Source organism: Macaca nemestrina, chromosome 4, assembly GCF_043159975.1.
Source record: "Macaca nemestrina isolate mMacNem1 chromosome 4, mMacNem.hap1, whole genome shotgun sequence".
Taxonomy (NCBI): Eukaryota; Metazoa; Chordata; class Mammalia; order Primates; family Cercopithecidae; genus Macaca; species Macaca nemestrina.
The window spans coordinates 184,928,543-184,952,992 of NC_092128.1; the positions used below are offsets into that span (position 1 = coordinate 184,928,543).

Consider the following 24,450-nt stretch of genomic DNA (forward strand, 5'->3'; position numbering starts at 1 on the left):
TCTATGACAATATGGCAAATCTTCACACATACACCATGTATGAGGAACACCTGCCACTCAACTTTCCAAGTTCATAGAGCTCACGTTCGTAAGAACTGAGCCAAGATCTTGCCTCTGGCTGGGGAAAATATTAAACACTGGGGACATGATTTTGCTACCACACTATTTGCTGTCTTGAGTATGTGCCAAAGATTAAGAGGATGCAAAGGAGTGCAGCAATCCCAAATCTCATAAAGCCTGTTATTGCTAAAAAATAAAAATAAAAAAACAAAAAAGGTTAAAGCAGATGATTAAAATATGTGTGTGTATATATATGTGTGTGTGTGTATGTGTGTATATATATAATTTGTTCCTGGTACAGTGTGTTCAAGACACTTTGGGCAGAGGCTCCCGAGAAAGGCTAGTTTAGGATATCAGTAAAGGAAAACAGAACCATCAGAAGCCAAGAAGTGCGAGTCCAAGCAGGTGAGAAGCAGCACTGATCAACCCACTGTGGGTCTCTGTACCTTCTCTCTAATTCCTTATTTTCCAGTCAGCTTGGTGGCATTAATTTGATTATCTACAGTTCAGCTGTTCACGTTACAGGGAGAGCTAATAAAACTTAAAAAATGATATACCCCAGTTTTACAGAAAAGCCTCATTACAATGGGAAAAAAAAAGCTATGACATTAAATTCTTTAGATTATCAAATAAAACTGGTTTATCAATTGCTATGCAGAAATATTAATGCAGGGTACTTAAAAATGTTCTTTTTCTGCATTTACCCCCCTGCCCCATCACCTTAAAAACTACTAGTGTGAATAGTAAAGGAAATGGCAGATGAGCAAAGATGGTTGCCTATCTGGTTTTAACCATCATATATTTGTGGTGCCCAAATAACTAAAGCTTTAATACAACCTTAATTCGATAAGCAACCTGGAATGGGGGAAAATTAAATCTCTCACAACTCATAAGTGGCTACTCACATTACCCAAATAAGAAGATTTTAACTTTACTTTCATAAATGTAAATGCTACACATGGTTACTATCAAAGTACAGAGCATACCATTGAGACTGACTCAAAGCAAAATACAGTACAAATTTATTGACTCCAATCATTCTTAGTCAACATTTAAGCAAAGTAAACAGACAAAAGAATTGAATACAAATAAGCAATGGATTAACATTAGATAGAAATCCTACTTTACCATGAATTTTCAGTTTGAAAAAGCTTATTCCTAAGTAAAACTGAAAAATGACTTACTCTGCTAAGGCATATGACAAAATATACAGAATTATAAAACCATTCATTTGTTTTTCTTTTAACCATAAGCATATATTCAACGGGAAATTTGAAATAGCCTTGGACTAATGTTCTGAAAATTAGTAATAACTGAGTATAACTGTGTGAAAAATCTGGACAGCACTAACAAATGATGAAAGAGCACTGAATTCTGTTATTTTAAAGATTTACAGTAAAATGCTTTGGTTCCCAAAAGACTGTCTAAAAGGAATTTTTAAAAACAGCTGACATTGTAACTTATTTTTTCTCCTCCAGAATCTAAACACCGACTTTGTCTTCCCCCGAGTCACATGGGAATGCCATAAGCTGGAGTACCTGCTGAGATGCACTGAAAGAGCATATTAAAAATTACAAAAATTAAACTTCTTAAAGTGCTAAAACCACAAAAAGCCATAAATGAAAACCTATTTTTTAAAACTTAAAGTTTAGTAGTCAGTGTTAAAGAACACTTTTCAAATGTGTTAGCATTATTTAAATCAATAATGCATTTCACAATTATTGCAGAAACATCACTGAGACATCGTAAATTGACAAACTGACTTGTAATCCAGTTAGATAAAATTTATACAGAAATCTATTGGAATTATACCTAATTACTTTTTACTAAGAAATTTCAAATAATTTTACTTCTTAAAGTTCCAGATTACAGTTGTATATACGCACGCATGCACGTGTGTACAAACCCAATTTGAGGCAACAAAGGCCAACTTTAGATCTGTTAATTCTCACATCTCTCCCTCACCTTGATCAGACAGTTGGCTTTGCAGATGCAGCCACACTGCACCTCCGTGAACAGACGCATTTTATTCCTGTTTCACAGCAGCTACTCTCATTAGCACCATGGGACTACATATGGATTCAAACGGTCACTAATTAAGTGCTGGGGCATATTTTTACTGGCAAGGCTATAAACATTCCATTCCAAACCAGAATACCAAGAACATCACATATCTCCCCACAAATGTAAAGAACATCACTGTTGAATTGTTAGTTGTATATTCTGGTAAAATTATAAATGCATACTAACTAGTTTTAAAGGTGAATATTCTACAAATCTTCAAATATTACTGTTAAAATGCACAATATTTGTTACCTCCATTGCTTACTTTGAGTGATAAAAACACGTTTTATGTTACTCCCTCCTTCTCCCACATAAAGAAAATGATTCAATATCAAGTTCTCAGATTAACAAAGAATATATTAAAACATTTTACATTCTTTCCACAACTGCATAAAAAAGCAGGCATCCTGCATACTTACATGGAATAAAGAGCTTTCTACATTTTCAAAATTAATTACAATCCTAAAAGATATTTACATGAATATCTTCACTAGCTAATGAGTTGCAACAATTTAAGACCAACTTGTTTTACACCAAGTATTTGCCTACTGGCTGAGATAAACATTCTTAAAAAACTTTACTGAATAAAGTAATTAACATATCTTTCATTATTTTACTTCTTAACATTTAAAATAGTTACATGAGTGGAAGCATATTTTTTTTGACCACCAAAATAAACTCTTTCAGCCTAATGCTTTTAAAGTACAGTATAAAAAGTAATAGAAAAACCAGAACGGCATTATAAATGTTTTTGGTTCAAAATTTTATTTGAAATCTTATATTCCTTGCTTAGACAAAAATGTGAAGACAAAACACCAGTCATTTTTAAAATCTAACAGATATGCAGAACCTATGTTTAGATCAAAAATATTTTTTTTCTTTTTTTTACTGATTAACAATATTATTTTTTAAAAATCTTCAAAAATGTAGCATAAAGGTTCAAGTCCTGGGATACTGAATTTATAATGCCAAGATACTCTGTATCATGGAATTATCACCAATAGATACTCTAATGGCCATGTAGGTGATGATCACTCAGGGAAACTGTCTTCTTCTGAAGTGACAGCTACTAAGATGGTCAGAGTAAGAAATACCACATTATACGGGGAATGAATTCAATGTACAATAATCCATCCTGATGTTTCATGTAAAGCCATATGCTTTAGTTTTATCCTTAAAATGCATAGATTTCTTTAGGAAAACAAAGATGGCAAGAATCAATAACTGCAATTTATTTTCCCTTCTCCATCAAATTTAAGAAAGAATAGGAAGTAACTACTAAAATGTGGAATTTTGGAGTTTTTTCAAGTGAAAGAATACAAGGCAAAATTTCATATATAATATCTATAATGTACAAAGTCAATCAGTATTTTATAAAAATGTCTGGTTCAATAAAAAAATGAGAATTCTCTTTCCTCCCAGTGGGATGGAATGTTGGCAATAAGACTGATGGGTACGGAGTTATTTTCTGCTACAGCACAAATTTAAAGTTATTTCTTAATGATAGTAGTTGACTTTTTAAAAAATTTTGAAAGAATACCTTGTAACACAAACTAGAGTCTAAATTGGTATTACTTTCTTAAAAGGATTTTATAGTTTCATTTTTTTAAATACATCTAATTCCCACCCCTACAAGTAAAAATTTTCCCTTTTGAAACACCACACTGAACTTTGGATATCCTATTGAAAGGCTTTCAATTACAAATTATACATAGTATTCTCTGAAAAGCCCAAAACCCACAGACCGAAATAAGTAGCGAAAACTAATTTTGGACCACTGATAGTGCTTTAATATCTATTTCTGAAATATTAAGCAATGATGTAGAGAATGGCCTTGCTGATTTTAACCACCAGACCACCAAAAAATTCTAACAGAAACTGTCACAAAAGAGAGGCAGGGAAATGTAAATGTTGTATATATTGTTCTTGAAAAGAATGTTGAAACTGCAGTGAGATGTTTCTCTTCTGCTCTGAATTATCTAGAAGTAAATGGTAATTTAGAATTTTAGATCAGCTGTGCTAACTCTTGAGTATCTGGGATCTATTTAAATATATGTCCCGACCTTATTTTTTAGACTAATGTTAAAATCAAAATTAGTGCCATATGGTTAGCTTTGTTTTTGGTCCTAACTACACTCAGATTTTCAATTTGTGACAGCATAAATCAGAGGAAATGAAACATCTGCAGTCCTTCAAATGCTGGTCTGAATTTAGACTGTGGTGCAGTGTACATGTAACATGGTACAAGTTTTTATCACAATGTCTATCACTACTGAAACCCTTATAAACTGACTGTAGGGGACTTCCATAAATTGCGTTCATTTCCCAGGTCTTCCTTAGAGTTTATCGTTTATTATATTGACTGAAAGCAAGTTTTTGTTAGTTTATAAAGATCTAAGTGTTACTATTGCTGATTTAAATTTCTCACAATTGTCATACAAAAAGAAGTTCTACATGACCACAAAATACCAAATATTTATTTTTATCAAGTGTCAGGATAACTTGTCAAAGTTGAGATTTATCTTTTATTGCTAAAGTAGTCTAAGATACAAATCAATACAGAAAACTACTCCACTTCTTCCTGATATATTTTGGACTTAAGAACATGGTTAAGATTTAACTAGAACTCAAGTGTCTAAAATAATCAAAAGAAGGAATACTTTGATAGTATTCCACTAATTACAAATCAGTAAAAAACCAAAAACCTCAATTAAATGATTATATTGACACCATGGAATGAGGAACCATGCACACAATCAAGACTAATCCAATTTCAACATTAACGAAATCAAACCATCTTGTTCTTGTAAGGTCCAGAATCACAATATTTTAAAAGGTGTATTTCTAAAGTTGATTAAGGACTTTACTAAGTAATTATCAATTTGTCTCAAACTTAATTTCAAGCGTAACAATCTCCAACCTTTATTATTCTTGTTTAAAAAATATTTTGTTTCTTATGACACATTTCACAATTCCGGTTGAAATCTGAGGACTGCCTCCCATAGGTAAAAAGTGTTGGTCTTTCAATTGTGTGTTTGTTCGTGACTCCAAAGACTAAATGCAGTCTTGAATGTCCTGTGGCAAAGTTTACACATAAACTGTCTTTTAAATGTGATTGCTGAAAGGGGTGGGGCATGGTAAAAAAGGGTATCTGATTCTTGGGGCACAAACAGTTTTTCTGTGGCTGGAGTTGGGTTTTCGGACAGGCCTGTGGGGCTGTCAGGCTCCAGAGGCTGGATCTTGGGCAGTGGCGGTGGCGGTGGCAGAGGTGGTGGAGAGGGAGAGTTTGTGGGAACAGGGCACACCTCAGATTCCTTATGTGCCGATTCCTCTGAAGCCTGAGACATGTGCGACTGGAAGTGACTCCAGAGTCTAAAATTAGTGCGAAAAGCTTTGTTGCACACGTGACAAATAAATGGTTTCACAGAGCACAGAAGCTCCTGGTGACGCTCCAGCTGCTTGTGCACTGTGAACATCTTCCCACACTTCTCGCAGGGCCACAGGCTGGCTTCTTTGCTAGGACCCGCTTCTTTGGGGGCTGTGCTGGCCTCGGGTGCCTCTTCCTCAGCCTCCTCCACAGGCTCCTCTTTGACTTGGATTTTCAGTTGCTTGGAAAGACTAAGATCTTCAGGGAGACAAGAGGAATCTTCCGAGTCGAAGTTAACTTGTTCTGAAGAATCACTGAACACGTTATCATCTTTTGTGGTGACGATGTGGTTTACTTTATTGGGCTCAGGGTGGGACTGGGGCCTTGAAGAACCAGTTACATCACCATTGTGGTCCAAAACGGGCAAAGAAAAGTTTTCGGTGGGTGCCATGTTGTTCTGATTATGGACTTCAACCTGGTGCCGCCAGATGCTGAAAGAGGACTTGAAGGTGCGCATGCACTCGAGGCAGGTCAGCTTCTTATACTCACACTTGCTCTCGTGTTCTTGCTTCAGCTCGGGCGAGAAAAACCTGAGGCTGCAGTAAGGGCAGACGGCCGCGTTCCGGCACAGCCGCTCGTGGCTTCCTTGCTCTAGGAGAGAAGAGAGCTTAGCATTACAGAGACGGCACTGGTAAACCTCCTTGTTTTCTACTGGACTTGCAAGAGGAGCATGCTCTTTTGGTTTAGCAACTTTATTTACTCCAAGGGGTTTTTCTCCTGGATGCATTTTTATGTGCTGCTTAAATTGAGAGAGAAAGCGGTACGCTTTTCCGCAGTAAGTACAAATGTAAGCTCCTTTGGCTCGAGATCTCAAGTTCCTCTTGATGACTTGCTGCGCTTGGGAGCTACTCTGTCCCTGAAAACCAGGCTTGCCGCGCCTTAACTTAATGATCAGGGCCTTCTTAATTTCTCTCTCTCTCACTATGTCAATCAGCTTTCTTTGGAATTTTTCATCCAAAACAGCATGTGAACTAGAGGCTGGTGATGGGTTCTTCACTATGCCGTGTTGGGTCTGACAGTGTGTCCACACTTTGAAGTTGGTGTGAAACCTCTTGTGACAGATGTCACAAGCGTAGGGCTTTTCTGGGTTATGGTACATGTTAACATGACGGTGAAGACCTGCTGTTGATCTAAAGATCTTAAGGCAATGTTTGCATTTAAATTTTTTGTTTGGTCTCGTCCCCTCCAACTCACCAAATTCGTCTTTATTCAAATCAGAATCTGGAAAATCTGCATCAAGGATAGTAGGGCTTGAGCCTTCCTCAAAATTATCTTCTGACACAGGAGACCCATGCTCATTCACCTTTAACTTCTTAAACGGCAACCTTCGGTCCGCTTGGAACCTCCTTTTTGCTGGGAGTCTGCTCATGTCTTTTTGGTCATCTTCTGTTTTCAGAGACAGGTCTCTTGTGACTGATGAAGATGAGGCAGCTGCTGTTGCTGCCGCATCTCCCACAGTGACGCGGATGATGTCCGAGGGGTCCGACAGCGGGCTGCTGGGCTCGGTCTTTATGCGCACCTCAGTCACAGGGGAGGCTCCCTCCCTGTCTGTTGACTGAGAAGCACTAAAGGACCTGAGGCGATGCGGTTGTAGCACTTGAGGCCTGTCATCTAGGGCTGTTTTTTCACTACAATCTTTTAAAGATGACTTTTGAGATAAAGCACACAACACATTCCCTGGTGCATCACTGGACACCGAAGATGATCCCTGGGAAGATTTCAAATCTATGGAAGGTGAATAGACAGGAACCTGGCTATCCATCGACAAAGACCGTCTGAGGAGACTCTTAACAAGTGGGCCACTCCTGTCAATGCTTTGGTTTCCAGAACCAGATCCACTGGATGGGATCACTAAGCCTAACTTTGAATAATACAACAAGTTTCTATCTTCACCTTGACCATTTCCTTTGTTAGTTTCTTTTAATACATAGGGAGTCTCTGATGAGCTACAAAGAGACAAAACAGGTGGCCGTGGTCTCTTCAAAGCCAGCTCTAGAGCTTTTCCTTTTGGAAGCTGACCACTCACACCTGGTTTATCATCCATAGCTTCTCTGTCTTGCAGAGGCTTTGAAGGCAATACTGCATTTCTTTTCACCAAACTGATTCTATTAGGATCATCCAAAGATCCAGAATGCTCAAGAGACTTTGCATATCCCACAGAACTATCTTTCGGCCAACTCTTTTCAGTTAATGACAAACTATGAAGTGGTTCAATTGGTTTTGGGACATGTGGCTTATTGGTATTAGCCTTGACTGCAATGCTAGGAGAGGGCCGGGAAGTATGGCTTACATCAGGTTGATTTTGACTAACAGTTTTTCCTTGTGCTTCGTTTCTACTTTGACAAACAATGACACTTCTCTTTTGAGAACTGTTTTCATCATCTTCTACAAACACTTTTTTTCTATTAGGACACGCTGGAAAGGGGGCTTGAGGTGTTTTAGAAACGATGTTTGTCAGAAAGGAAATCCCAAGACTATAGCCAAGTTCTTGCACAGCAGCAAGGCTGCTCTTCTCAACAAATAGAGAGGAAGAATAAATGTAGTTTAAAACATTATCAAAAGCATCTGGCTCACAGAAGTCAAGCTGAAATACAGCTTGTGACTCATTTTCCTTATTTGTGAATAAACTCTGAAAGTATTCGCTGCTGGCAGCCAAGACGTTTTTATGAGCTCGGAACTTTTGGTCTCCAACAATCAGCAGCACATCGCACAGCTGTCCTTTGAGACGCTCCTCATTCAGGGCACTTAGGAGAGAAATGGCGTGTGCGGGGTTGATGTAATGCAGTAATCCCTCCATGGCTTGAGTTTATCTAAAAGACAAAATGTAAAATTACTACAGATATTGCAGTGAAAAGTTCCCTTGGAATGAAGGGCTCCTCAAGAGCAGGGAACATCAGCTGTCTTTGCAAAGGTACCAATATTTAGCAGACCGTAGGCTGACAGAAGCTTTATGAATGAACAATCTTATTTAAATAATGGTGAAAATGTAAAATAAGTCTCGTGGTTTAAGTAGGTCCTCATTAAAACAGAAGAATTGCAGGAACTATAACATAGGCATTTGTATACCATCAAAAAGGCTGCCAGAACTTGGCAGGTGGATATGGAAGCAATATTTGAAAATAAAGGTTTATTATTTAGGGTCCTTATCCATTTGATGCTTGGCACTATTCCTTATCAATTCAGAAAACAAGTATGAATTATCAAAACCCCTGAAGTCTATAATTTTGACAGAAAATCAGCTTTATTACTACATATACTTAAACATAATGTGAACTGTTAACAATTGGTTGCAAAGCAGGTCTTGTGAGACCCTTATTTTTTATTTTGAGATAGGGTATCTCTCTGTCACCCAGGCTGGAGTGCAGTGGCACCATGATGGCTCACTGCAGCCTCAACCTCCTGGGCTCAAGCAATCCTCCCACTCAGCCTCCTGAGTAGCTGGGACCACAAGCATATGCCACCTCGCCAGGTGATACGGTTTGGTGGTGTCCCCACCCAAATCTCCTTTTGAATTGTAACTCCCACAATTCCCACATGTCGTGGGAGGGACCCAGTGGGAGGTAACTGAATCATGGTTTCTTTCTTTTCTCTTTCTCGTGCTCTTCTCATGATAGCACAAGTTCTCTCTTCCCTGCTGCCATGTGAGATGTGACTTGCTCCTCCTTGCCTTCCACCATCATTATAAGGCCTCCCCAACCACGTGGAACTGTGAGTCCACTGAACCTCTTTTTCTTGTAAGTTACCCAGTCTTGGGTATGTCTTCATTAGAAGTGTGAAAATGTACTAATACAGTAAATTGATACCAATAGACTGGGGCACTGCTGAAAAGATACCCAAAAATGTGGAAGCAACTTTGGAACTGGGTAACAGGCAGAGGCTGGAGCAGTTCAGAGGACTCAGAAGAAGACAGGAAAATGAGGGAAAGTCTGGAACTCCCTAGAGACTTGCTGAATGGCTTTGACCATAATGCTGATAATGATATGGACAATGAAATCCAGGCTGAGGTGGTCTCAGATGGAGATGAGGAATTTGTGGGGAACTGAAGCTAAGGTGACTCTTGTTATGTTTTAGCAAAGAGACTGGTGGCATTTTGCCCCTGCCCTAGAGATCTATGGAACTTTTAACTTGAGAGAGATTATTCAGGGTATCTGGCAGAAGGAATTTCTAAGCAGCAAAGCATTCAAGAGGTGACTCAGGTGCTGTTAGAGGCATTCAGTTTTATAGGGAAGTAGAGAATAAAAGTTTGGAGAAGTTGCCGCCTAACAGTAAAAAGAAAAGAAAATCCCATTTTCTGAGGAGAAATTCAAACTGGCTGCAGGAACTGGCTGCAGGAATTTGCCTAAGTAACGAGGAGCCGAATGTTAATCACCAAGACAATGGGGAAAATGTCTCTAGGACATGCCAGAGACCTTTGCAGCAGCCCCTCCCATCACAGGCCCAGAGGTCTAGGAGGAAAAAATGGTTTCGTGGGCCAGGCCCAGGGACCCCTTTCTGTGTGCAGCCTAGGAACTTGGTGCCCTGTGTCCCAGGTGCTCTAGCCGTGGCTGAAAGGGGCCAAGGTACAGCTTGGGCCATGGCTTCAGATGGTGCAAGCTCCAAGCATTGACAGTTTCCATGTGGACACCTGTATGTCCAGGAAGAAGTTTGCTGCAGGGCTGTGTCCCTTCCATGAGGGACAGGGCCCTCATGGAGCAACTTCTGCTAGGGCAATGCAGAAGGGAAATGTGGGGTTGAAGCCCCCATATAGAGTCCCCACTGGGGCACTGCCTAGTGGAGCTGTGAGAAGAGGGCCACCATCCTCCAGAACCCAGAATGGTAGATACACTGACAGCTGGCACTGTGTGCCTGCAAAACCCATCGACACTCAATGCCAGCCCATAAAAGCAGCCAGGAGCGGGGGATATACCCTGCAAAGTCACAGGGGCGGAGCGGCCCAAGACCATGGGAGCTCACCTCTTACATCAGCTTGACCTGGATGTGAGACAGAGTCCAAGATAATTTTGGGGCTTTGAAATTTGACTGCCCTGCTGGATTCTGGCCTTGCATGGGGCCTGTAAGCCTCTTTGTTTTGGCCAATTTCTCCCATTTGGAACGGCTGTAGTTACCCAATTCCTGTACCCCCACTGTATCTGGGAAGTAACTAACTTGTTTTTGACTTTGCAGGCTCATAGGTGGAAGGGACTTGCTTTGTCTCAGATGAGACTTTGGTCTGTGGACTTTTGAGTTAATGCTGAAATTAGTTAAGACTTTGGGGGACTGTTGGGAATGCATGATTGGTTTTGAAATGTGAAGATGTGAGATTCAGGAGGGGCCAGGATGGAATGATATATTTTGGCTGTGTCCCCAGTAAAATCTCATTTTGAACTGTAGCTCCCACAGTTCCTCACATCTGGGAGGGACCCAGTGGGAAGCAACTGAATCATGGGGGCAGGTCTTTCTTATGCTGTTCTTGAGATAATGCATAAATCTCAGGAGAGCTGATGGTTTTATAAAGAGGAGTTCCCCTGCACAAGTTCTCTCTTCCCTGCCACCATGTGAGATGTGCCCGGCACTCACCTTCTGCCATAATTACACGGCTTCCCCAGTCACGTGGAACTGTGAGTTCACTGAACCTCTTTTTGTTAGTTACCCAGCCTCAGGTATGTCTTTATTAGCATTATGAAAATGGACTAATTACACCCGGGTAATTTTTATTTAGAAATGGGGCCTCACTATGTTGCTCAGGCTGGTCTCCAACTTGTGGGCTCAAGAGATCCTCCCGCTTCAGCCTCCCCAAGTGTTGGGATTATAGGCACGAGCCACTGAGCTTGGCCAAGAGACCTTTAAAAATAGATAAGAATTTGGAAAGAGAAAAATTATTTGCTAATTACTAACGAAAGTGTTTATGCCGGGCACGGTGGCTCACACTTGTAATCCCAGCACTTTGGGAGGCCAAAGCGGGCAGGTCACTTGAGGTCAGGAGTTCGAGACAAGCCCGGCCAACATGGTGAAACCCCATCTCTACTGAAAATACAAAAATTAGCCAGGGATGGAGGCATGCGCCTGTAATCCCAGCTACTCAGGAGACTGAAGCATGAGAATCACTTAAGCCTGGGAGGTGGAGGTTGTAGTGAGCCAAGACTGTGCCACTGCACTCCAGCCTGGGTGACAGAGCAGGACGCTGTCTCAAAAAAAAAAAAAAAAAAAGATTGTAAGTGTTAAAGAATAAAAGAAGTTTGTTTTCTTTCTTAATTCTATTTGCCTTGCAATCTCATGAATACTATTTTCTTACCAAATCACATTTTCAACAATAGCACAAAGGAAACTTTAGCCCACTTCTAAATTTAATTAAAGAGTTTAAACTGAGATTTCACTGAAATGCTCTTCAAATCTAAACATGAAAAGAGGAGGCCAAGTGGTAGAGTGCAAGCTCTGGTGCCAGACACTTGGGTTGAGATGCCAGCTCCTTGCAGGCTGGCTGATTGTCCTTGGGTGTTTCTGTTAGCCTCTCGGTGTGGCAGGTCCCTCACGTGAGATGGGAATGACAACTGTGCCCTCCTCTTGCAGGGTTGTTGCAAAGAGTTCATCTAAAGAAAACTCAACAAATTAACTTGCAGAAATTGCAGGATTAATAGGCATCTATTTGGTATCAAAGAAATAGGGCAGATTAACCCCACCATATTCTCGATGCAGACAAAGCCATTTCATGCGGAGACAATGCCTGACTCTGTGTATCTGACCCTTTATTTAGGCTTCTGTTCCTCTAACACCTCATCCTTTTCATTTTTTCTTTTAGACGGGGTATCGCTCTGTTGCCCAGGCTGGAGTGCAATGGCTCAATCTTGGCTCACTGTAACCTCTGCCTCCTGGGTTCCAGTGATTCTCCTGCCTCAGCCTCCTGAGTAGCTGGGATTACAGGCGTGCCCCACAACGCCCAGCTAACTTTTGTATTTTTAGTATAGATGGGGTTTCACCATATTGGCTAGACTGGTCCCGAACTCCTGACCTCACGTGATCTGCCTGCCTCAGCCTCCCAAAGTGCTGGGATTACAGGCGTGAGCCAATGCACCTGGCTCATCCCTTTCATTTTATAATGCCGTATTTTCTTTCAAATATTGTTAAGACATTTATTTCTAAGATTAAATGTATCCCAAGTAACTAAGAATATTTGTGACGGTTTTATCTTTCTCTAGAGGGCAAACTGTAGATGAACCAAACTTGACCCCAGCACATTTGTACGTTCTCTTTTGGCCTTTGCTGGTTACCCCAGCCACCAGGCTCTTCAGAAGAGCCCAGAGTCTCCTAGGCTGTCAACCTGGGAGTGGCCACACGCAGTATACAATTCCTTCTGACTCCCTGATAAGATGCGACTCAATTTAACTGACTGCAACACAGGACTTTGCTTCTAGAGATGATGCCTTTAGCCTGTCCACAAACAACTGCTTTGGTCAGACTGTACCAAGTTTCTGTCCATTCCCGCCTACCATCCTTTCAAAGTAAATGGTAAATTTTAATTCCTCTATTTTTAAAAAATTATTCTATTTGTGACTACTTGATAATTTCCCTTCCTCTTTCTTCTGTTAGTCATTCAAATTTTCCTTATTCCTACCAGACGTTCTTTACATCTATCTGTATAAAGAAACCCTTATCATATTTTACAGAGGTCAGCAGAAAAAGACATAAGCTTATAATGTTACATGTATTACTCAGCTGGGTACTGAGGAGTTTTTAGCACTAATAATTTTTGACAAAGCTAGTTCAGATGTTGCCACAGGGAAAAGCTGTAACACAGAATTAAAGATACAGAATTAAAGGCTTGGATAGTCTCTGTCAAAAGGGGTTCTTAAACTCAATTTGGTGGTTTAAAATTAGCATTTAAAAAATAAATGACTAGGACAGAGCAGAAAATATCAGAATGCATCAAATGTCTTAAGGTTAATTACGAGCTTGAGAAACTTTTGTTTCTATTATATATATGTACATATTCACATAAGCAAGCACGGACTGGATTGAGATATAAAATGTATTCCTTCCTGTGGGTCAGTCAAAATATTTTGAGAGCCAGTGTTCTAGGCTAACCAACCTCTTTGAGCCTCAGTTTACCTTGCTATAAAATAAGGATAATGCAGCTACCACATAATGCTATTGTGGGAATTAAATAAGATAATAGTTGCTACCATTTATATAGCACCTAACTATACAGGAACCTACACTATAAAATGTACCAGGAACTTCTCATGTCATTTACTCATCAAAATGGGATCAAAGAAGGTATGAAGGAGGCGAGGGATGAGCCATGGAGATAAATGGAGGAAGAACATCACAACAAAAGGAGAAGCTAAGGCAACAGAAGGGCTGGAGCAGTGTGTGCTGGGAACCATGCAAGATGACATCTGAGAGGCAAGAAGAAGAAAGACTGTCAAGGGCTGGGAGACCTCCAGAAGAACTTTCTTTCTTACTATGGATGAAATGGACAGCCACTGAAGATTCTGAGCAAGGAATGACAAAGACCTGAATTATGCTTCCAAAGGATTGCTCTGGCTCTGTTGTTGAGAGTAGACAACAGAGGGTAGGTTAGGATGGAAGCTGCGGGCCGGCTTGCAGTTCACTGTAATGACTCAGATGAGAGAGGATAGTGGCTGGGACTAGGGTGGTAGCAATGGAGGTAAAGGCAGAGTCATTAGGATTTCTAGTGGACAGACTGCAGGAGAAAACAGAAGGTGTGGAGTTAAGCATTCTGCCAAAATAACTGGAAGGGCATCCTTAGGAGAGACGAGGTTTGACAGAAAAAACAGGAGTTCTGATTTTTTTTAAGAATTCAGTTTTGATATCCTACATGTGAGCAGCAAACCTGTTCATCAGTGTACCCTTTATGAGCCTCCATCTCTGCCTTACTGTCCCTACTTCCTTTCTTGTGCTTCCTGGGATCACTTCCCAAATAAACATCTAAATCTGAATCTTTATCTTAGGGTCTACTTTTGGGGGAATCCAAACTAAGACACAAACAGAACTTGAAGCACAGGTAAAGGCTAACCACTTCAAACCTCCCTTCCAAGGGCTTGTCCTGGCTCTTTAGTGTGAAGACTAAACCAAGGGGAGTTTTCTACATCCCTGGACCTGAAGCAAATGATATTCCACAGACCGTATGCATCCTGTTGCCAAAAAAGCAGTATTTGTGTCCCTGTTCTTTGTTTAGAAAGGTTTCCTTCTTTATGCATTATTCAAAGTATCATGATCCCTATTTCTGCTCTAAGTCACTGCTTCAAATTTCTTGGATCACAGACTTCTATCTTCTTTGAATGAAAACATCTATGAACTAGGGGACAATAATAAAGTCACTCAGAGTTAAGTTGTAAGAGAAATACTCACTGTCCCTGAAAATTATTGGGGACTTAAAACTTAACTTTCCTATAACCTCCATTTAGAGCCATCACACCAGCCTGAAAAGTGCCTTGGGATGTCCAAATTCCTGATACACAACTGCAGGACAACTTTACAGAGTATTTACTTTCCATTCCATTCAGTAGAACAGTAACTAGGTACTTAATAACAACTAAAATTTGGTGTTTATTCTGTCACATACACAAAAGTAAACACTTTTTATGTACTAACTCCATATTTACATCAACCACAGGAGGTAGGTACTATTATCCCCATTTTACAATGAGAAAAACTAAGGCACAGAAGGTCAAGTAACATGCTCAACGTCATAGAGATAATAAGTAGCAGAGCAGGATTCGCATCAGCTGGCTTGGCTCCAGAGGCTAAGCTCTTAACCCCTACATGACACTGCCTCTAGTTTCCTCTTCCAATTCTCGTATCATCCTCTGAACTAGAGTGTCATCAATCCTTTTTACAAATGAGAAAACTGAGGCAGTGAGAGGTCAAGTCACTTGCCTAAGGTTATCCAGTTATAGACTTATGGCTAGCATCTGTCTAGGGTGTGCTAGAACCCTTCTAGACATGGAAGATACCAATTTAACAAGTACGGCCCTGCCTTATGGAGCTTAAGGTCTTGCGCAGGAAGAGGACAGGTCAATTCATCAGCCTAGTCCAGTATGCTAAGCAGCAGATAGGATGTTTGTAGAGGTAGAGATGCAGTATGGATGACAGGCATCAGAGCCAGGTGAGATGGAGACCAGGAAGGGCGTTACACGAAGAAAGTTTTATAGGGAATGCCGGGAAGAGATAGGCAGGAAGGATGAAGGGCATTTCAAGGGATAAGTATTTATTTTTCATTCCATTCAGAAGAACAGTAATTAGGTACTTAATAACAGCTATAATTTGGGTGCTTATTCTGCCACATACACAAAAGTAAACACTTTTTATGTATCAACCCAATATTGACATCAACCCTAGGAATTAGGTACTATTATTATCTCCATTCTACAGATGAGAAAACTGAGGCACAGAAGGTTAAGTAACATGCTCAATGTCAGAGAGATAATAAGTAGCAGGGCAGGATTCATATCAGCTGGCTGGGCTGCAGTACACGCACCACCACAGAGACAAGACAGAGCAGGAGGAATCCAAGGGAACCACAGGTGGCTTTGTCTGGTGAAAGGTAAAGGTACACATGGGGGAGGAAACGCCCATGAGGCTGGAGGAAGAGGGAGGCATTAGTGCCTTGGGGGCTAAAATATGTTATCTGAGGATCTTGCACAGGAAAGCAACATTGTCCATTCTCCCCAGTACCCCAGGATCTGGAGACTCTAGATGTCTAGAACGAGATGCAGATCCCTCACCTTTATATTAAGGCCCTTGCTTTTTTTACATTTTAATTCAATTAAGCTTTGAAAACAATGTACCCTTTCCTACTCTGGCTGCAAACAGACAACATACTGAATTTTTGTGTTTTAATGACAGTATATTTGAGTTTAACAATTACCTAAAAATACAAAATGCTCCATCAAGAATGTAAGTAAAAGGGGGAAAATCACAACTGCTGACAATCACGAGATAATCCAGCAAGACTGTTTGTGGCTGGTGGCTGTGTAGACCGAATCCTCAAAAACTTTTGATTTCTCTGCTCTTCTGCTGTCAGATAAGGCGAACTTTGTTGCTGGGTGTACTTTCTCCTCAGTGTATTTTTCAGATCTAGACCGGTAAGTTTGCTGGCACATCACTCCAAATTTCCATGCAGGTTTTCATTATGAGTAATCAGGGCCTCCGACTTACAGAAGCAGTGCATCTTACATATAAACATGCACTGCTGCCACCATCATCTACGCCCCTCCTTTCCACGGCTCATCTCCACCTGACTCATCACGGCAGAAGTTCTGCCACTTCAGTCACGGCGGAAAAACCTTGGAGCTCTTAAAAAACAAGTGGGTGAAATTTGGAAGAAAAGGTCTATTTATGAGCAACAGAAAAAGCTAAAAGGAAAACCCCCCAGGAAAACCAGTTTCTGAAACAGGGCCAGCTTGCTTACCAATTTGATCCTCGCACACAAATAGGTTCCCAAAGCCTGCCTGGATTGTTTCTACTTCATGTCTTCTGAAATTTCAAAATGAGAGAATCTTTATGGTTAACAATTCACGGAGGACCTTACAGTTCCATGGAAAAGCCTTTCAAATCAGTCTATTTGTCTCAAATCCTGGCTCTGCCACCTAGTAGGCATGTAACCTTCTAAAGATGACTCAATCTTTCTGACTAGTTTCCTTACCTGTTAAACATGGCTAACACTACCCACCACATAGGATTTTTATGAAAGATAGAAGAGGCAACATGTTCGAAAGCCCCAGTACGTTCAGCACTTCCCATGTGGCACATGCACATCTTCCTTCCTTCTCCTCTTCCCCTCACAGATGCTTGTGTGGGCCTGCTACCCACCATGTATCACAACAGGTGCTGGTGATGGGAAGATGAGTAACTGGCCTGTTTCTTGTTCTCCTGTAGTTCACATTTCCATGGTAGGACAGACAACAATTAATGAAGGATGTGAAGAATGCTATGGGGATACCGATTCCAGGAAGCAATTAATTTGGCCAGGGGGTAGGATGGTGGATGAGTGAATAGTGGGAACTACTCACTATTAACTATGAGTGAATAGTCCTAAGGAAGGCTTGGGACTCATCACTCCTTTGACAATTATAATACAAGCTGAATATCTCTAGTCCAAAAACCCAAAACTACTTTCTGAGCAATGACATGATGCACAAAGGAAAGGCTCATTAGAGCATTTTGGATTTTTGGATTAGGGACACTGAATCACCGGGTATAATGCGAATACTTCAAAATCCCAATCAATCTGAAATCTGAAACATCTCTGGTCCCAAGCATTTCAGAAAGGAATAGTCAACCTATAATACTAAAGGTTCCATTCTTTACATTTCTACCATAGACACTTTTCAGAAATGCTCATCGGCCTTGCTGGCGCTTAAAACCTTGCAAGGGCTTGCCTTGGCCTCAACTTCCAATTCCCTGGAATGGCTACAAAACCCTTCAGAACTGGATTCCAGAAGATTATTTCATACCATCACTTCAAATTCCTCAGGTAATAAATGCTAAGGGGGTGGGGGACTCATATCTCACATCTTCTTTTTTTTTTTTTTTTTTTTTTTGAGATGGAGTCTCACTCTGTTACCCAGGCTGGAGTGCAGTGGCACGATCTTGGCTCACTGCAACCTCTGCCTCCTGGGTTCAAGCAATTCTCCTGTCTCAGCCTCCTGAGTAGCTGGGACCCCAGCCACCAGGCCTGGCTAATTTTTGTATTTTTAGTAGAGACAGGGTTTCACTATGTTGGTCAGGCTGGTCTCGAACTCCTGACCCCAGGTGATCCGCCCATCTTGGTCTCCCACAGTGCTGGGATTACAGGTGTGAGCCACCACGCCCAGCCTCATATCTTAACATAAATTAATTCAATGCAAATACTTTCCTCTATAGAGTGTTAAATCAGTCGTATGGAAAAGATTTTTGAGGGAGGGGGAAGGTAGGCAATTTTGAATATAGAGCATTCTAGTGATAGAAGCAGAAGACAGCAAAGCATGAGCTGGCACTCAGAAGGGTACCAGGGGGTGAGTGAGGGGTTGAGAAAGAGAGATGGAAAGGGATCAAAATAGTCTCACCTACTACTTGGACTAGTGTCGTAGCTAAAGGTACATTATAAATTAAGTTGGCTCCCAGACTAGCCACAAAACTGCTACTACCAGTTCTACAGGAAAATGTCTCTTTACATCCAGCATCAACCTAGAATTCAACTCTGGGAACATGGGTCCTTTGGATATTGGGGATTGCTTCTATAGTCCTAACCATGATACTAGAAAAGAGAGGGAATGCACGTAACACAAGGCAAACACCTAGTTAAAAAAACAAAGCATCTACATTTGACTCTGGAATATAAACACACACACAGACTGCTTATCCCCAAACCCTAACCTCAGGATTTAGCCATAACACCTACCAATGGATTTTACTATTCGATGGTGATAGGAAGCTGCCTCTGAGTTTCAGTCTTATCATCACTCACTTGGTGACAATGCAAATATCCTCAGATTTCAAACCTAGACTAGCTTATCCAATCCTTCAAGAAGAGTTATGTTATTATCTTGTATTCCATTTCACCACACTTTCAGTCTCTACCAAGGGGGTTTGATTTTGGTTTGATGGTTTGTTCTCTGCCACATTCAGCAGAATGATCCTACTCTAACATAGTTCAAGCTCCTTTGCACCTTAGCAGACTCTGGTCACAGCCTTGGCTGTTTTCTTCCAGCCACTACACAGCCATTCCATCCCGTTAACAGCCCCATGATTTTGCTATAGAAGAACTGCTCTTGTCCCACTGTGTGCTACAGCCTCATGTGCTACACAGCCTGATGTGCTCCTCTCCCCTAGCTCTGGGCTAACCATACAACCAAAGCCAAATCAATCAGAAACTTTGTCCTTGGAATATGAATCCTGAGAAGAATGACAAAGGCAATAAATAAATGAAGCTGATTTATCTCAGCGGAGGCCTGAAAATGCAGCCTTGCTAGTGCCTGCTACATAGATTCCTGGAGTTAGCTTGGTTTTTGTCCTTCTTCCTGGCCCAGTTTTTTAGCTCTTAAGTCCTGTATCTTTACAATAAACTACTTTTTCCATTCAAGCCAGCCATTTTCTGTTCTTGTTATTAAAGAATCCTAATATATTTCCACGTGGTATTCACTGTTCCTGTCATGCCTTCCAAACCCATCCTAATACAGCTGCTAGCCTGAGCTTCTTAGAACAAAGCTTTGATCGTTCACCCAACATACACATTAAATACTCCTATTATTAATTCAATTTATTTACTGAATTCCAATTCTGTACAAGGCATGGTTAGATTTATCTGAAATATAGGGGTGCACCAAACAGACAAGACCCCCACTTTCTAGTGAGATAAATCAGATGCTAAATAAGGAAACAAATAAAAAAGATAACCTCAGATTCTGCTAAGTGTTATGGTAGAAATAAACAAGGTGCTATCGCTAGATGCAGTGCCTCGAGAGGATGGTCAGAAAATACCTTGATGGAATATTTCAGCTGAGATCTAAGATCTGAATGAAGAGAACCAGCTTTGATCCTGTTTAAAAATAAAATAATAAAAACAATTGTTCTCCATTAGGCTAAAATATTTAAAACAATGACTACAGGGCTCTATAAAATCTGGTTTCAAATGACTTCTAAAATTTTCTGAGCCGGGCGCAGTGACTCATGCCTGTAATCCTAGCACTTTGGGAAGCCAAGGTGGGTGGATCACCTGAGATCAAGAGTTTGAGACCAGCCTGGCCAACATGGTAAAACCCCGTCTCTACCAAAAATATGAAAATTAGCTGGGTGTGGTGACGGGTGCCTGTAATCCCAGCTACTAGAGAGGCTGAGGCAGGAGAATCGCTAGAACCTGGGAGGTGAAGGATGCAGTGAGCCAGGATCGTGCCACTGCACTCCAGTCACCACTGGGTGACGGCTGAGCCTGAGTGAAATTCCATCTCAAAAAAAAAAAAAAAAAATTTTTTTTCTTTCCCTTAGTTATTCCCTAGTGATACCTTCCTGCTCCAGATACTCTGTCTCTGAGACCTAACCTGCACATCTGACTTCTTCCATTCCCCAATCTGGAAAGTCCTAGAACTCACCTAAACCCCCCCTCAGCACACTACTCAGAACATGAATCACCTTTCAAAGCTCAGGTCAAGTCCCAGCTCCTCCATAAAATCCTCCATTATGGGTTGAATTGTGTCCCCACTCTTCCCCCACAAATTTATATGATAAAGACACCCTCCAGCACCTGGAGAATGTAACTGTACTTGGAGACATGGTCTCTAAGACGTAATTAAGTTAAAATGAGGGCTTTAGGGTGACCCCTAAACTGATGTAACTGGTGTTCTTACAGATAAGGAAGATTAGCACAAAGACATGAACAGAGGAAGGACGAAGTAGGGACAAGAAGATGTAACCTATAAGCCAAAGAGAAGCCTCAGAAGCAGCCAACCCTGCTGACACCTTGATCTTGGACTTCCAGCTTCCAGAACTGTGAGAAAAGAAATCTGGTAAGTCACCCAGTCTGCAGTACTTTGTTATAGCAGCCCAGGCAAACGAACATACCTTCCTTGACTACTTCAGTTTATAATGGGCAAATACCTCCTTTCAACTTCAGCACCATTTACATGTTTATTCACTGCCTTTACTGTTAGTCATTTGTGTCTCCCCAAGAGGACTGAAAGCTATTTAAAGACTGATAATCTATTTAATATCTTTTGGCATTCTTATCAATGCTCAACACGTTATCTTCCACAACAATAAAGATTTGATTTTTCTGTATTCTTCACTCCAATTAAATGCAGGAGTGAAAATTATGGCTGTTAGTTGTTTTGCTGAAGTAAAGCACATTACATCACTGCCCTGCTTTGGAGTACTGTACTGATTTTTCTATTTCTAAAGAAAATCCAAACTATAGACTGGCATACAAGACTTTTCACACTTTGGTTACAATTCATCTCTCCACCCTTATTGGACACTCCTTACCATCTACTCTACAAACTTGCATATCCAGCTTCTGCCACCCAAGATCTCTCTTCCCTCTCCTTTACTTGGTTAACTTCTATCGAAAGATCCAGGTGAAATGTCACCGACTCTACAAAGCTTTTGTAGTTGCCCCTAGCCAGCAGCTCAGTCATCTAAACCACAATACTTCATCTCTCTGTAATACCACCACAACTTCTTCAATTGATCTGCTTTTACGTGTCTCCCTCAAGGGGCTCCCTAAAGAAAGAACCCTTGCTTGCATGCCTGTATCCCTGATGCCCAGCACAAGGCCTAGCAAGCTAGGTATTGGGCAAAGAGAGAAATCATCAAACTTGAGGCTCAAGACCTGGACTAGCTCACCTTTATTTCTCCAGCATCCGTTACTGAGCCCCAACACGGGGCAGTATTCTTTGCTTTTTCTATCAGATCTTGTGACTTTAATCACTACTGGACGGTGACTCCCAAATCTGTATCTCTGCTTAGACTCTTGAGGCTCCACCCTCTCAGGTACCTACTGAACAGTTCCATCACAGTATATCCTCAGGTCCAGCATGGTACTTAAACTCCACACCTCTCGTCCCTGCTCCCACATCTGCTTGTCCTCACATATTCCCGATTTACTTTGGTGTGTTGCCAGCCCCTAAGTTTCCAAAACCAGAAATCTCTTCTCTTTCCCTTATAGCCTATCACTGCGACCTGGTCAAACGTAGCTCTTAAATAGCTTACGATCTGCTCTCTCTACTTCCATTGGCTTTAGGGACAACTAAAATTGTCCCTTCTGCTGGGCGCAGTGGCTCATGCCTGTAATCTCAGCACTTTGGGAGGCCAACTGGGGTGTGGATCACGAAGTCAGGAGATCTCAAGACCATCCTGGCCAACAGGGTGAAACCCCTTCTCTACTAGGAAAAAAAAAAAAAATTAGCTGGGTGTGGTGGTGGGCGCCTGTAATCCCAGCTACTCGGGAGACTGAGGCAGAAGAATCGCTTGAACCCAGAAGGCGGAGGTAGCAGCGGGCGGAGATCATGCCATTGTACTCCAGCCTGGGGCAACAAGAGTGAAACTCCGTCAAAATAAAAAAAAAAAAAAAGGAAAAGAAAAAATTGTCCCTTTAATTATCTCATTTCCATCGAGACCTTCTTAATAACCCCAATTTTGTTATTTACAATTTTTCCTTACCAGTGTACACATCTAATATTCCCTCCTAAATAGTGTAAGTTACTAGAGGGCAGGGGTTATATCTTCTTCAATTTCTGTTTCAACAGAATGAAGCACATTATACTTTCAATAGTGTTAAAAAGGAAAAATAAACAAAAAGTTACTTTTAAGTAAACCAGCACTTCAAATTTCGACTTTCTTTTCAACATCGATATTTAGGGGTGCTTAAACTTAATGACTACTAGTCCTTAGAGATCATGATTTACTCCTTTAAGTACATGAGGAAAGCTTTAAAAGATAATTTTCCAAGAGAAATCTTTCTAAAATGGATTAACCCACTTTCTTGTCTTCTTAAACAAGGTATGAGGACCATATGTAAGCTGCTTAATTGAGCGCTCAGGGTCATCATGTGAACAATCGCTGGACTATGCTGTAATACACGCGTGCCCTCGGAGGCTCGGTGCCAGGGCTGCGAGTGCTTGCACGAAAGGAAAAACCCCAGGCCGTGTGAAGTCTAACTTTCCCCCTCCTCTTGCTCAGGCAATCCCACCGGGATACCTGTCTAAACACAGCCCGCCTCCGAACGCGCTCTCTGGCGGAATTCTCCTGAACCGCAGAGCCCTCGTGGCTGGAAGCGCATAGCAACCGGGGGCAGAGTGCGAGCCCCCAGGGGTGTGCTAGGATGGAAAGGCAGGAGCCTCTGAGGATGGACTACTGGGCGTGTTCCCGAAAAGCCGGGAAGAGATGTGGCGGCGCTGCCGCAGGGTCTCTAAGGCCGGCACGGGCTGCGTCTTGACTCCCTGCCCCTACAGCCGCAGACCTCGGCCGGGGGAAGGGGCTCCTCCAGCGGGGAGACGGTCGCCGGCCGAGCAGCAGAGCTCCAGGCCAGCGGAGGGTGCTGTGCTCTGCGGGACCGCCGAGAAGTCCCAGACAAGGTCTGCAGGGGGTCTGGAGGGGAAGAAACGCGCAGCGAGGTCCAAGCGTCCGCGGGAGGGGCCGGGCGGGGAGGCGGGCCGGGGGCGGGGAGCGAGCGTCCGGCGGGCACCGAGCGGTCACGCTCCGGCCACTAGGCCGAGGACGGGGCGGCGGGGCTGGGTCCCGGACCGTGAAGGGAGCGGCGGGTCGCGGCAGGTGCGGGGTCCCCAAGGCCACCGGCCAGCTTCCGCACGCACCTCGCGGCCCGGACCGCCGGCCCCCAACCCCTGCCCAGAACGGGAGAACGCGCCCTTCTCCACGAGGCATTTCAACCGCTCCGCGCGAGGGGCGCGCGCCTGGGCCAAGCAAGTCCCCTACCCCGGGGCAGCTCGGCCACGGTGACGAGTGAAGCCCGCGAGGGAATGGAGCATGCGCATTCGCGAGGGCGAGGCCAAGTGCGGGCAGGGAGTATGCGCAGTGTGAGGGTACAATCGGCTACGTGGGAACCCGGGGCATGCTCGGTGAGCGCCCAGGCCCCGCGCACGCGCAGAAGCGCTCGGAGCCCGCAACCCGCTGGTGGAGAAAAAAGAGGAGAGAAATCACCTCAGAGTTACGTCAGGAAAGGCCGCGTTTTGCGGGGAGGCTGTAGCCTCCCAGGGGGCCCCGCAGTTCTCCTAGAGCGAGGGGCGTGACAGTTACTCACCGGTCTTCAGCCCCGAGGCAGACGCCGGGCCCCTTTCCGCTCACACTCGGCTCGCGCGCGCCGCAGCCGCCGCTGCCGCTGTGATTCCATCCATCTTGAATTTGACGTCATCCCACACCAGGGATGAGGTCATCGCAGGCAGCGCTCGTCACGTGCGCGGCACTCTGAT

General features: G+C 42.5%; 2 protein-coding genes across 5 annotated transcripts; both read right to left on the reverse strand.

The window, feature by feature from the left end:
* Positions 1–1,059: 1,059 nt before the first annotated feature.
* On the reverse strand, positions 1,060–24,422 carry LOC105472593 (zinc finger and BTB domain containing 21). 3 transcript variants are annotated; one of them, XM_011725976.2, is made up of 3 exons: positions 24,282–24,422; positions 6,746–8,361; positions 1,060–6,142 (listed from the first exon to the last, which is right to left on the reverse strand). In XM_011725976.2, exons 2-3 carry the CDS (start codon positions 8,346–8,348, stop codon positions 5,148–5,150), a joined length of 2,598 nt encoding a protein of 865 aa, XP_011724278.2. In that variant the 5' UTR covers positions 8,349–8,361; positions 24,282–24,422; the 3' UTR covers positions 1,060–5,147. The 3 variants fall into 3 exon arrangements, with proteins under 3 accessions (XP_011724278.2, XP_011724276.2, XP_070951851.1); XM_011725974.2 differs by having other exon boundaries at positions 1,060–8,361; XM_071095750.1 differs by lacking the exon at positions 24,282–24,422 and adding an exon at positions 23,222–23,490 and having other exon boundaries at positions 1,060–8,361.
* Positions 11,857–23,905, reverse strand: LOC139363010 (protein capicua homolog). Of its 2 annotated transcripts, XM_071095753.1 has the most exons (4): positions 23,484–23,905; positions 16,962–17,026; positions 16,419–16,845; positions 11,857–12,117 (listed from the first exon to the last, which is right to left on the reverse strand). In XM_071095753.1, exons 1-3 carry the CDS (start codon positions 23,903–23,905, stop codon positions 16,796–16,798), a joined length of 537 nt encoding a protein of 178 aa, XP_070951854.1. In that variant the 3' UTR covers positions 11,857–12,117; positions 16,419–16,795. The 2 variants fall into 2 exon arrangements, with proteins under 2 accessions (XP_070951854.1, XP_070951852.1); XM_071095751.1 differs by lacking the exon at positions 16,419–16,845.
* Positions 24,423–24,450: the final 28 nt, after the last annotated feature.

Excerpts from the sequence above, each read along its gene's own strand:
- LOC105472593 (XM_011725974.2), bottom strand. The coding sequence starts at position 8,348 with ATGGAGGGATTACTGCATTACATCAACCCCGCACACGCCATTTCTCTC.
- LOC139363010 (XM_071095751.1), bottom strand. The coding sequence starts at position 23,905 with ATGCCTCGTGGAGAAGGGCGCGTTCTCCCGTTCTGGGCAGGGGTTGGG. Across the intron at positions 17,027-23,483 it reads AGCCCCTTCCCCCGGCCGAG|AAGACATGAAGTAGAAACAA; the intron begins GTCTGCGGCTGT and ends TTGAAATTTCAG. Across the intron at positions 12,118-16,961 it reads TGTGTGCGAGGATCAAATTG|ATGAACTCTTTGCAACAACC; the intron begins GTAAGCAAGCTG and ends AGTTTTCTTTAG.